The sequence below is a fragment of the Diorhabda sublineata genome, chromosome 5 (genome assembly GCF_026230105.1).
Source record: "Diorhabda sublineata isolate icDioSubl1.1 chromosome 5, icDioSubl1.1, whole genome shotgun sequence".
Taxonomy (NCBI): Eukaryota; Metazoa; Arthropoda; class Insecta; order Coleoptera; family Chrysomelidae; genus Diorhabda; species Diorhabda sublineata.
This window is the reverse complement of record NC_079478.1, coordinates 32,600,344-32,615,290: the sequence shown is the minus strand read 5'-3', so window position 1 is coordinate 32,615,290 and position 14,947 is coordinate 32,600,344. Positions and strand designations below refer to the sequence as shown.

Below are 14,947 nucleotides of genomic sequence, written 5' to 3'. Positions count from 1 at the left end.
ATCGATTTGAAAACGATGTAGACTTTTTAAACCGAATTGTTACTATGGATGAGATTTGAGTACATTTCTACGATCCAGAAACAAAGCAACAATCGATGGAATGGCGACACTCTGGTTCTCCAAGATCTAAGAAGTTTCGTGTCCAAAAATCTGCTGGAGAAGTTCTTGCTTCAGTTTTTTGGTATTGCCATGGAGTAATCATGATTGATTTTTTAGATAAGGATAGAACTGGAGATTACCATTCGACACTACTGACCACTGTACGGGAAAAATTAAAGAGAGAAGACGCTGAAAGCTATCCAAAGGTGCTTTGTTCTTGCAGGACAACGCCCCTGCACACAAATCTCATGTTGCCATACAAAATATTCGTGATTTAGGGTTTGAATTACTAGAACACACCCCTTATTCACCAGATTTGGCACCGTCCGACTATCATCTCTTTCCTCAACTGAAAAAAAGTTTAAAAAGTCGTAAATTTTCTTCCAACGAGGAAGTAATAAAAGCTGTGTAGGTCTGGTTTACAGAGCAAGAAGAAACATTTTTTCAAAGGTCTAGAGACGTTGTAGATTCGCTGTAATAATGTATCCAATTAAGAGGAGAATATGTGTTGTAATAAAATATTTTGGCATTGAAATTTCCATTGGTTCTATAGTAGACTAAGAATTTTTCAATATATCCGCGTAATGTGGCAGTGTCGATGCCATAGAAACACAGCAATTCAAATTTGCTAAAATAATACAGTTGCTATGAAAACCATAACGTCTGAATTTGCTCCCATCTTGTGTTAAAGTGCAAAAACGCCTCTTGGTGGCTGATAACTACATGGTTCAGCTCGTTTGTCCTTCAAGTTTTGAAAACATCCAGAAATCGTTGGGGGCTGTATATAGAAAATATGACAGATACTTAAGGCTTCTCTGAGATATTGCTGCTATTACAATTGCAGAACAGTCTCTGAGTGTCTTCTTCTCATGCAAAAGAACGATTTTTCTCTTTCATCGCCTCACTTCAATAGTAAATAGTATGTTCAGTAGTGGAAAGCTTGTAGTTTATATGATTCTATACACCCAAGAACAACTCCTATACTAGGTGCTTTTATAATCGTTCAAAAATTGAAATTGGCTGCATTTGACAACCTTTTCAAATGATGATAATTGATTTTGGTTTAGTTTGATTTGACATTTCATTATGAATAAACTTAAACCAGAGCAAGCAGAAAAATTCGCACTGAAGAAGCTGTATACATCTCTAGGTAAGAATTGGAGAAGATTTAAATCAACAAATTCGTCGCAATTCTCAGCAACTGCGCTTTATTTTATATAAGAAAAGTTCTCTGATTAAGCTCATTTTACATTGAATGCTTATGTAAATAAACAGACTTGTCCAAAAGTGATGATGATCAGAATGTAACTGATAATGGTGAATGGTATAGGAAAATAATTAACATGTGGTTCTGATTCCAGCATGTTGATTTACTTGAAGAAATTTTTGATAAAAGGTCCAACTACAAAACCATCAATATCGTATGATTTAATCACATTGGATTATTTTTTACGGGGTTATGTAAAGGTACTTGTCTACCTAGATAGATCAGAAACGATTGTACACCTGGAAATCAACATACGAAAATTTATTGGTGAATACTGCGAAAATTTTGTATTTCATTGATATTAAAAATGTATTTCTTCATTTTAATATGATTAAACTTCTCAAACTGTGGAGAACCACCCCTTACAAATTCTATCTCCAACATTTGGAAAAAACAGCGCTGGAAAACAAGATGGAAAAGAAAAGAGAAAATCCCAAATCAGTAAAGTCAGATATTGATGTTTTGTATAAGGTGACTCTTACGTCTTCTGGAAGAGAATTAATGTCCTCACGAAATGCCTAGATGTATAAAAATTCAGATATATGACACTGATTGAAAATTCATCCTTCTAAATTTTCTATTGTTTTAAAATATCGGTTTCATCGGTTCAGGTGAATATAGTTGACATAGAAGACTTTCTCTCTTTTGCTCTCGAATCGATTACTACATATCAATATATTATGTAAATTTTTCAATTCCAATTTTTTCTCCTTTCACATCCTAAGAAAAAGTAGCATATTTTTGATTACATGAATATAAGTTTGAGCAGTACATCCGGTTTCAATATTTATTAGTTCATTTTATCTCTTGTTATGAAATTGTTAATAGAAATAAATGTTTGTTTTCAAAAATATTGGAGGTTACACAACATTGAGAACTTATCTATTAATTAGATAGTAAAAGAAATCGCTGCAGAGATAGTTCAGAACAGGCACGTGCTTTTAAGTTAATGACAACTAAGGGGTAAATTGAGTAAACAAGCTGGTTAATATAAGACTTCATATTAATCGCCGATTAAATCGAATAGTGTCGTACTACAGATAGCTCAAAAAGGTTTCACTATATATTATATATATATATGTATATGTGTCCCTTGTTTTAGATAAATAATTCTCAGTTCAAATTGGGATCTATAGAATCGAGACCCGCTTCGTTAAAGGCTAATTTTAGTTTTTAAAAATCAGTAATATATAAATTTTTGAACCCTCTTTAGGGGAATCGTAACCTTATTGTTTGGTGAGATAGCTCAGAAACCCCTATCCAGAGAGAAACGCCGGCGATAGCGTCTGATCCTGAGTGGGCGGCCGATATACGCAATAAATTAAAAGAAAAAAGGTGTCATCAAGTACCTGTATTTAAAAGAGTTAAGAGGTAAGCAGATTTACGAAGATATTCTAAATACTCTTGGTGATCAATGCCTTTCGTATGCGACCGTGAAAAATTGAACTGCAAGCTTCAAAAGAGGTAAATTTTCTATTGAAGATGATGGCCGATCGGGAAGGCCAGTTTCTGTGTCAGTAGCCGAAAATATCGATGTAGTTCTTGACATGATTCTATCAGACAGTCGAATTTGGCTAAAATACGAACGCGTTCATCATATAATTCACGTTAAACATGAGAAAAATGCTGCAAAATAGATCTCCAAATGTTTGAATGTTGACCAAAAGCGTGCAAAGGTAGAAGAAGCATCGCGTTCGATCTGTGCTCGATTTGAAAAAGATGTAGAATTCTTAAGCCGAATTGTTACTATGGATGAGATTTGGGTACATTTCTACGATCCAGAAACAAAGCAACAATCGATGGAATGGCGACACTCTGGTTCTCCAAGACCTAAGAAGTTTCGTCTCCGAAAATCTGCTGCAAAAAAGCTTCAGTTTTTTGGGATTGCCATGGAGTAATCATGATTAATTTTTTGAATAAGTGTTGAACAATAACTGGAGATTACTATTCAACATTAGTGACCACTCTTCGGAAAAAAATTAAAGGAAAGACGCGGAAAGCTATCCAAAGGTGTTTTGTTTTTGCAGGACAATGCCCTGTACACAAATCTCATGTTGCCATACAAAAAATTCGTGATTTAGGGTTTGAATTGCTAGAACACCCCCTTAATCACCAGATTTGGCTGCGTCCGACTATCATCTCTTTCCTCAACCGAAAAAAAGTTTAAAAGTTCGTAAATTTTCTTCCGACGAGGAGATAATAAAAGCTGTGGGGGTTTGGTATGCAGAGCAAGAAGAAACATTTTTTTTGAAACGTCTAGAGACATTGCAGGTTCGCTGTAATAAATGTATCCAATTAAGAGGAGAATATGTTGAGTAATAGAATATTTTGATATTGAAATTTTGTTTGGTTCTATAATAGGCTAAGAATTTTTCAATATATCCTCGTATAATTTTTAAATCGAATTTTATATAAATTATCAATAGTTTTCAAAAATTACTTTGAGAGTTTGAGAAAAAATTGTTTTCGTTGCCCACAACATTCTTTTGTCATAACAAGATGATTCATAGGTTGCATACCTGACTTGAATTTTCTGGGAATGTGAATTCGGCCAAATTACAATCTATTTTTATGTACGAGAGGGTAATAAAACCTACTTACTCAACCAAAACTTTGTAAGGTCATTTAAAATATTATTAGATACAGAATAATCTAGATAGTTCCTAAAATTTTGTACCTGAGCTAATACAAGTTTTCGTGCCGTATCATTCCATTTATAAAAGTACCCAATAATAGTTAGAAATTTTGCTTTATTTTAATTCCAAGCATTTCTTTCATGCAAATCTTCTTTCCCTAGGAAAAAATCATTTGAAATAAAGAGAAAAGTACATGTGCTCTTTTTTAGAAAATAATTTACATCAGATTATAAGAACTACCCTGAGCTGAGTCGATGGACACTATGGAAACTCTTAAAATAAATACTTTTTCCGTGGAAATAGCATTCAAGGAAGTCTATTTTGATAGAAAAAAGCGATATTGCGGTATGGTGACTTCAATTTATATGCAACTACCTGCAAAGAGGCAGGCAGAGTCCTTGAAAAAATATCAACGGTGGCAAAGAAAAATCAAAATCCAGATGGTTCTTCGTGTTCTCGTAGATCGCCAATACCTCAGAAAGCAGTAGAAATAACAAGCAGAAATCACAGTTAGACAGAATAAACTCAAAAAATCAATTCACCAAACTTTGATAAAATGCCGAAACATAAAACAGAAAATAGTAGTTCATGTTTCTGAGCATTAAGTGAAAAAAACAAGAAAGAAAGAAAAAACTCTTGGATTCATACTCGGAGTGCTGGAGCTAGTCCTGCAGTTGAAAGGTTCTATTGTTATAATTGTTGATAAGAAAGCTAGTGGTCCAATTTGGGCAGCGAGCGGTTCAAATATATATTATATATTTGAAGGATGATATGATTTCTTTAAATTTATTTTTTACTATTATAAATGGTATTTGAAATTCTAATAGGTAGATGGTTTTATTACACTTAGGAAGCTTCTTTTCTACTTTTTAAATTCTATTGACACTTCTTCCGAGCTTATATATAGTGAATATTATAAAATTGGTCCAAATTAGGCCAACTTCCACTATATGTATTCATAATTGTGAGAAGCCTGCTTCAAGTCATCTCTTTTGTTTATAACGTTTATAAATAATAAAAAAATTATTAATCATTGACGATTATGTCTATTAATTTAACATAGCATCGTACCCCGAAGGTGTAACAACTAGCTCCCAATCGGGGGTAAGTTGTTACAATCGACTTTTTTGCTTTAAGTTTCCATTGTGAAGAAATAATAATTTTTCAATCATATTTTTATAGATGAATAGACATATTAACAATAGAAGTAATCAAATAAATAAATTGTTTGATAGCTATTGTCATTTTGACAATAATTAAAAATTGTAACAACATACCCCCCGCGAAGATAACTGGGGCACCCCTTTTTGCACGAGGAATACTAGTAGACGAGAATGTCGATTTTTAATACGATTTAAAAGAAAATTTGAAGTGAGGGTGAAATGCTTTCGTTTAACCTTTCGCCCGGCGCTACGACGTCCGGTGGACGGTATACAGGGATTTTCGTTATTTTTTGTGTTCAAGTACCTGATATTCATCCCCTACAACAAAAAAGTGGAAGTAAATCTCAGTCATTCAATAAGCAGTTAATATTGAAGTGAAAATTGTCACACGCCGTTCGACTTGGCTCAGATTCTTTTAGCAAAGAAAATTTCATTCCTGGACACCCTGATGAAAAATTCATCAGTTGCCAATTGTTTCATAGGCAATGAAGAAAAATAAATATGTAGTTAACTTAAACTGTACATAATAATGATAGAATCGATAGACACCAAGAATGTAATGAACGCAGCTGGGATCAAAAAACAGATATTGTTTAATTCAGGATTACCATTAGAAGCTCCTGATCGAAGAAATATTTTTCTCAAAAACTTGGCTCAAAATTTAATGAAAGAACAGTTGTATGCCAGATCAGACATAAAAAACCTTCCCATAGATGCGAAGCCTTCATTATTAGAAAAGAGAAGTTGAAGACATTGAACAAAGAAAATAAAGCAAATTGTGTGAAGAGTGATCAGAATTTGTGTGTGGGAAAAATTCCAAAACAATATGCGAATATTGTTGGAATCCCATGGAAGTTCTTTGCGAAGACGTTTATTTTTTTTTAAAGCAAATTAAATCATCATTAAGAGTGAATTAGGAAGTGAAATGAAACAAAAGTTGCCGACCAGAATACGGCTAACACCTGGTGGTGTTGCAAAAGCCTAAGCGCCTAGCGGATGGTTAAGAAATTGGTTCATCACTTAATTTCCTTAGCATTGGTGATATTTTCGAAGGAAAAAATTATTATTTGATATATATACTGCCATTGTTCTTTTGAAGATCCGCGTGAAGAATACTGAAACTTTTTCCTTATAAATATTAGAAAAAATGTAAAAATTTAATATTTTTTTTTCACATAAACCAATATCTTTATAAATAATTTACTGAAAGATTTCAGTAACCAAGTAGGTAGGTATATCAAAGTGAGTAGACTAAACTTTGATTCCCAATGGAGTATTTTGAATAGCATCACATTATATGCAGGTGTCGTGTCATTTTTTTTTAAATTCAAGTGAACAACCAGAAATGATATAATTAAATTTAACTGTTTAAAACGAAACAATCATGTTAATTTCATATTATTTATAATATCAACAAAATAAATACTTATACAAAAAAAAATCACAACAAAAGTACGTACTTTTACAACAGTAACTCAGTCTTAGAACTCCCAAAGAGTTACAGCTTCCTTCCAATTTTCTAATATTCTTCTTTAAGAAGTCTACAAAATCAACACAAATTTTTTATAACTGCGAAACTCTAAACAATTCTTCGGCAGAAGCAAGTCCATAAGCTTCATAATGGGTAGCAGGAGGCATTAAAGCAATTGGATTAGTAAACGTGAAGTCGTATGAAGACAGCATCCAAGGATGAACATGAGGCACCATATGTGTAGCACTAGGCACCACAGGAGTAGGTTTATCGGGAGATATTAAACTTTCTATTGTAAAAGACCTTTTAGGTCTTATACATGTGACCGAAGTTTCGGGCGATTTAGTTATATTAGGCGAAGAAGGTTGCGGCGCCACTACCGTCGGATGAGCTGCGGGGTTAACTTCTCCTTGAGGATTCGGTGGCGAGAAGAATATCCTATTTATATTTGTAAGAGCGGCTAATTCATTTTCTAGTATTTCTTTATCACTTTTCAAGAGCTTGAAGCGCTTTCTTCGTCGAAGTAGACTTCCATTAACAAACATATCAAAAGCTGCGGGATGTAAAGCCCAGTACGCACCTTTACCCGGTCTATCGGGTTGTCTTGGGATTTTGATGAAACAATCGTTGAAAGATAAATTATGCCTCAACGAATTTTGCCACCTTTGAGTATTTTTTCTATAATACGGAAATCTGTCGGTTATAAATTTATATATTTCGGAAAGCGGAAGCATTTTTTCGGGTGAATTCCAGATAGCCATAGCTGTTAAAGATATATAGGAATATGGAGGTTTCTGGTCGCCATAGGAGTCCCTAGACGGCCTAGGCATGTTGAATAATCACTTGAGAAAATCACTGAACAAACACAGCAACTCTTAACTGCTCTGATATCTACTAAACAACTGTTTGAACTGATCGCCCCATCGTTTAGTGGGATTATACTAGCGGTGAACGCCTCGGCGCCCGACGATTGGCCGCTTCAGAACAATGGCAATTCGAACCCAACCTTCTTGTTAACGCCTGTCGTTTTCAGAGGTTTACACCGAAGCCAATTGGCAACGAGGGTATTGCTGGCGGCTCGACCAATAAAATGGACTTTCGTATTTAATAATAAATTGCTTTATTTGAGTAAGATTCATTTAATATGGCTGATGTAGTTAAATGAAATTTATGTTATCATTTCGGGAACAGCAAGTTTGGTAAACACCGTTAGCTTCAAGCGTTACATTTTTATTGGAAAAAATTTTGTGCTCGGTAACCGTTTATTAGCTCATCTACTAAAATTTGAATTATAGTTTTGTTATTGAGTTTGTTAAATTCGATATTTTCGTGTTGTGGTAATTGATAATGCGAACACATTTAGGATAATTTATTAAGTTTATATGGAGTTTTTAGGGAAATTCATTCAACTGGGAGTGTTTCTGATTAATTGGAATTACTTTAATGAACTTTTGATCGATGCTTTTATAAATTTTACAATACGCTTCAAATTTGAAAATTGGTGGTTTGATAAAAAAATTTCCTATGATACCCGACTAGTTAGTTGAAATAAAAACAATAAACATAGGGGGCACTACATAATTATAATCGATATGAAATCTGTTAGCGTTATCATACAGTATAAATCTAAGGTTGTAGGTTGTAGATTTTAGATTATGAAATCTTCAATCGATCTTTTCATTGATTCTTATCTAAGTAGATCCTTAGCAATGATGTTATTAGACACATACATACCAACCATGGAGAATTTGTTATCATCCTCCGAACTTATAATTGAAATCTCTGGAAAATTTATATTTCATTGAAACACTGAGCCCTCAAAATAACTGAATATATCAATTTAGGTTTAAGTATTGTCTAATGAACCTTATTAAAGCTTATTCTTGATAGATACTTGTGATTTTTCTCCAATTATTTAATACAGTTATTTAAGTTTAATACTAATCTAGGGCGACGAGGTGTTTTTTTCAAGAAAGTTTCCTCCTTACCAGATGGATTCCAAGATATTTGGCTTCTTCTCTTTATGGAATTCCATGCTCGTTTATTGTGATGGAAGGACAGTTTCCTCGTCTGTTTGTGAATATCACGTGGATAGATTTAGATTTGTTAACTTAAATTTACTATATTTTCGACTTCTGTTGTAGCCTGTCGAATTTTTTTGAAGATTTGTGATTCAGTTTAGTGCGCAACGCAAAGACCTAAAAATATACAAAGGGGAAAAGACTCAATAAATTCGCGTTCTGGTCATCTGCAGGCGAACACGGTCCTCATGAGCCACGTCTGCCTGTCGAGTAGATCTTGATAGGATTATACTGAACAGCTCGGAAGAGCATCTGTGGCGGTAGTAAGTCAGATCTACGACCTTTTCTTCATGCTCTAGGCTGTCCAAGTTTCTGGTCAACTCAAGGTTAAATCAGAGCCTTAGAGAGGATTAGAAGTTGTTGCCGAGTATATAACTTTTCGGTTTTAAAGAGGGCTCAAAATTTTTGCTAATTAGCTAATTCGGCCACGTGATTATACCAGGACATATTGCTCACAACTTCAACACGCGAATTTACAATGATGGTGATATTTTATGTCCAGACAGGACTAAATCCTGAGCCCGCAGTACGAACTGTCTTCGTAAAAACAGCAACAGACTGTTTTTAAGATTGGTATTGATGGTGGTGACAGATTTGGGTGTTAGCCAAGTTTATTGGGGTGGTTATCGTCGCCAAAGTTATGGTTTGTAATCTTGAGAAACACCACCAGTGATCGGTTTTGAGAAAGCAACTAAACCATGATTGATGTATAGTTGAATATTCCTTTTGGTACTTGAATATAAGGGACTGATCTTAAATTGAGAGAAAATAATTTAGGAAAAGAATTGTCGAATTTTGTAAAGTAAATCCTAGACTTTATCAAAGGCCGGACTTACATCGAGGAATATTCCAGATCAGTACTTTGTATTTTGTATGATTGTTTTGTTATCCTTTATACTTGTTTCTCCCGGAATCCCATTTGATGCTTCGGAATAATTTACTTTTCATCGAGAATTGTTATTGTTCTGATTTCTAATAACTTTTCTAGTACCTAGTTTAGCAAGTATTGGAAGTACACTGTAAAAATTTCCTGAAAAATTACCTTTGTTTTACTCAAATTAAACTAAGAAAATTGAGTAATTTTCTTAGACGATTGAAAAAATTTACTTGGACTAGGTGTAATTTTACAATTTTTCAATATAAATCTTACATGGAAAATGATTATACTTAACTGCTTATTATTTTTCAATAACAATGTTTGAGGATTATAAAAAATTTCTAGATTTTGATGTACTATGTTTTATTGTAAAATTACAAAACAAAAAGTGATGAAAACATTTGGTAGATAGCGCTGGCTATGCTGTTTGCATTTATGCTTGATTATAAAGTACTTAAGCCTTTTATTTTCAAATAAATTTAGTCGAGTCTCTGAATTATAGGAAGATGGGGATTTTATGTAAAAAAAATCATGGAATGAATCACAAATATATCATAATAGCTTATCAGAAACAGATAGTTTGTTGTATAATGAATAAATAGTCGTTTTTATTTGTCTTAAAACTTAAGTAGCAACCTTCGTACAAGAGAGTTTACTTGAAATACTGAGTTCTATATAGATGACTGTAAAGGGATACAAGCCAGAATTGTAGACAGAAATGAGGTTTATTTGAACTAAATTCAGTTTTTAACAGTTCTCAATATTCCACACCTTTAATCACAAAGTTTCTGAGTATATAAATTACAGAAAATATCCGTTTTTCCATTAGTTAATAAATAAGTACCTAACGGGAACTTAGTATTGATTTTTTTTATTAGAACGGTGCGTATTTGTCTGATTAATTCATCAGGAAGTTCTTAATTAATCCTTTTACATGAAATGAAGGTAAAACCATTCAATTATGAGACTCATTATCTTATTAGTTGCAGTTTTCTTTGAACAAAACTGCCACAAATAACTATATAGGTACCACTTTTAATTGTGCGTTTAGTGAGAACGATTTTAACATAGACGTAGTGAATAATTTCCCAGAATCCAAGCGGGTGAATAAATCTGCAAATATTATATAGAAGTAACAGATTTAGAAAACAATTTAACAATTCAAACGTTGAAATTTTTGGAAGGTGACCAGATGCACTAAAAACACCAGAAGAAGACCAAAATATTTTCAAGTATCCAAGACGTCAAACATCTTAGAATTTTGTTCAGTGCATAAGTGTAATAAAAAAAATATATTACATTTAAAACTTGAACTTGACTCGTTATCTATAACTATAACACTTCATGACTTATTTTACTTATTCCCCGGCTTCACAGACCACGAAAATATTCTTCTTTCTATATGAGTTATTGTGTCTATTGCAATACCTTTTATGTCATTTTAGAACCAAATTGGCATAATGGGCACTTGTAATTGTGGCCCTCTTTGCTCTCTTTGATTACACTACAGTTTTGCCTCTCCATCATAGTGATGAATTCATAAGAAATTTATTGTGATTAATATTTCAAGAAAATAAAGTTTGTCTTATCTATACTGTGCTAAAATCTTTTCACGTGTGGTTCTGTGCATCCGTTAATATTCGTGGTACTTATCGCGCTGACAATTTTTGATTGTTCAGTTCGGAAGTAATTATTTTATGTATCACACGGTATAAGAAATTTTTGTACCAAATACGCATTTAATTCAGGAAGATTATAGCCTGATTCCCAAACTTCCCCCCCTGATTCTGTAATTATTCGAAACTGTTTACCAAATTGCCCTAATAAAGGTACAAACTTCCATGGGCTATTGCATCTTTGCGAAACCTCGAGCTCCAATTGCTTGTAAGTAGTACACAAATACAGCAACCGCTGTGCATCAACTGGCCATTTCCTGTAGTGTGTTCCAAAAAATCCTCTAAAAACTGGTGCAGTTACCCCGGAAAAAGCCTTGACTGTCTATTACGTAGATCAGTAAGAACAACTTGAAGAATGGTGCAAATACATTGAAAAAATATTTGATGACAACCGCACAGACAGGCAAAATGCGGATGATCTGGAGGGCCCAGACATTATCATGTCAGAAATTAAAAATGCGCTACGTCTGACCAAAAATGGGAGAGCTACTGGTCTAGATGATCTCCCCATAGAATTGATGAAACTTCTTGATGATGAACATCTTACACTACTGCTCAGAATCTTAAAGTGACAAGTAATATTCCCGAAGAATGGCTTGTTTCGACTTTTATCACCCTATCACCCACATGAGTCTCATGTGTCACGTCTTAAGGGCATTTTTGAGGATCATACCCACCCGTATATGGAGAAGATTGGATGCTAATATTGGCGAAACTCAGTTTGAATTTAGGAACGGCTTCGGAACACGTGACGCCCTTTTTGCAGTACAAGTTTTAATATAGAAATGTTTAGATCAACCGTAATAGCTTGGTTCATAGATTACGAAAAAGCTTTTGACAATGTTAAGCATGATATCCTGATTAACTTATTAAACAAACTGGGAGTCGATAGTAGAGACATCACTATACTTAAACAACTGTATTGGATAAAGTGCGATAACCGTCTCTCGGAAAAAATCAAAATTATGAAAGGTGTAAGACAGAGTTGCGTTCTTTCCCCGCTCCTGTTTAATATATATTCAGAGCCAATTTTTCAGGAGGCTCTGGAAGACATTGAAACTGGAATTAAAATTAATGGGAAAATCTTAAACAATATTAGGTATGCAGATGATATTGTAATACTAGCCCACACCATTCAAGATATCCATCAGCTACTAAATGTGTGTGAAAAGTGAAAATTGCGGACTTAAAATAAACTACAGTAAAACGAAATTCATGGTAATATCGAAAACCAATCAATTAATAACCAACCCAAAGAGAGAGTACACCGTTTTATGTATTTGGGAAGCTGGCTGATGGACGAATGGGACCCAGGTGAAGAAATTAAGACAAGAAGTCGCTTCTGACAAGTAATGACCTTAACCTGAGAAAATGCTGGAGAATAACACAATGCTATGTTTTGACTACCCTACTTTATTGCTGGACGTTGAAGGTCTCCAGCATGCGTAAGGTGGAAGCTTTTGAAATGTGGCTCTTTAGACGGATCGTTTAAATACCATGGACGGATCGGGTGCCCAACGACGAGGTGCTAAAACGAATGAACAGAGAACGAGAACTATTAACTATTGTATAGAGAAGGAAAGCTTCCTACTTGCCACATTTTTAGAAATCAAAAATATGCCTGTTACAGCTGATCATGGAAGGGAAGATAGAAGGCAGGCGGGGCCTGGGTAGAAAAAGATTTTCATGGTTGAGATTGGTTCCACGTACGTGATGCCGTAAATCTAATACGCATGAGTGAAGATCGTGAGGAATTCCAAAAGATGATTGCCAACCTTCATTAGAATGAAGCAGGCACTGGAAGAAGGTCTATTAACAGACTGCATATTTCTCAGTGAAACCTCATCCATTACCATCTTTAACGCAATTCTCATATCCCAATATTTTCAAGGTGTAGCTAAGAAGTGACTTCTAGTTACCACCATATACCCTCAGATTTTAAGATACTCAAATTTTATCAATCACTAGCATTTTGCAAATAACCCTCAATTCACTGGTTGTACCAATCTTCACTTGGACAGGAACTTCTATTATCACAGCAACAGACTTCTCGTCCCTCTTCACTTCACTAACATTAGTAATTTTTGTCTCTAGAGATAATCTGGGTTGCATAGCCATCGATATCTCGTTGCACTTTTCCTATGACAAACACTTGAATTGGACCCTTTCTATCAATTTTCTTGAATATGCATTTCCTTTTCCTAGAGCCATTCTCATGAGTCAATTAGTCACTAGAGCTCTTCCAATGTCGACTTTATAATCTGTACAGGCAGAATAAACAGAATCGTAGAGGATGAATGCTTTATTGGAGATCTAATTACTTCATACCACCATCTTTATTGATCGGCAATTTCATTTAAACAAATTATAATAACAAAGGCGTCAAATTTTGAAAAATAATTTGGAGCTCTTTCACCAACAACGTCATTTCCAGTTTTCCCCTGTCCACTCTTCTTTGAACTTCCAAAGATATAAATGAATAGGCGGAAGAGTACCAATCATAACACCAATGATGTGTCTATTTTGCACGATATCATCATATCATTACTTAAAAAGGACAGTTATAGATGCTATATGTTCGAAAAAAAGACTTTGCAACAAAACGCAGTGGAATCGCTTAGATGCCCATGAAATCAAAGCTGAAAAAGAGAGGAAACAGAAGGCCACCACAGCCGGTTTGTGCTATAAACTAAACTTAACGTTTGGCAACAATATACAGGCTAGAAAAAGCACCTTGAAGTGCGAGGTCAAAGCACATTAGAAGACAAAGCCGCCGAATAGTCTGCAAGCTGTGTTCAATTCATTTATTTCTTGAAAAACGAGATCATGTACTTTTGTTTGTGGTAGCGGTTGGCGGTTTTCCACCTGCAGGTTTATTGATACATGACTCTCTACCACATTCAATCTAATGACATCATGTTTTCTCTATGTCTTATAATACTGCAGATACCTCCAATATATTGTTACGAACAAGCTCGCAAAACGGGTCCTTAGGCTAGAATTATGAATTTCTGCGAATTCGCGCAACGCCTTTCATCTGTTCTTTCATAAATAGCGTACCTTTGATGTTTCCTCTCAGAACGTTTTATTATAGCAGGCGGTTTATTTAATTATTTAGGAAGATGGGAATTGGAATTGGCAATTGGAAGATTATTTTATTTCACTTAGAGTTTCGGAGGTATGTCCTTACAACGTTGATTCTTGAGAGAATTGAAAATACCTACTTTCTAAAATGAATACATTTTGGATTTTATTATCCATTCTATACATAAACCTATAACCGTTTTTATGACCTGTAGCTCGAAAATCTTTTATATCTTTATTAGGGAAATACCTAAATACATTATTTGACAAGGTTAAAATATGTTTACCATATGTTTTAAAGTGAAAAAGTTTTTTCTCAAAATCATATTAAAACCATTAGTATAAAAGTACAAAATCTTAAGAGATTAGGATTTTTGAATTCAATATTCTCACAATTTATAAGTAAATTATTATAAGTCAAGTGCATTGCATAGTGTGTAAATAAATTGAGAACGTAATTATTATGAATTCACCTCACGAATAGAAAGAATATATATAAATACGAAAAACGTTACAATATCCAACAAATCTTTATGAATTTACGTTTGCGTCAAGTTTTTAAAAGTGCGATTTTTATAACGAAAATGATAGTT

The 14,947-nt window shown here is 34.0% G+C and overlaps 1 protein-coding gene across 1 annotated transcript; it reads right to left on the bottom strand.

Annotated features, from left to right (window-relative positions):
- Positions 1-6,728: 6,728 nt before the first annotated feature.
- Positions 6,729-11,271, bottom strand: LOC130444716 (fork head domain-containing protein FD4-like). The gene is made up of 2 exons (XM_056779992.1): positions 11,257-11,271; positions 6,729-7,478 (listed from the first exon to the last, which is right to left on the bottom strand). The coding sequence occupies exon 2, from the start codon at positions 7,464-7,466 to the stop codon at positions 6,729-6,731; it is 738 nt and encodes a 245-aa protein (XP_056635970.1). The 5' UTR covers positions 7,467-7,478; positions 11,257-11,271.
- Positions 11,272-14,947: the final 3,676 nt, after the last annotated feature.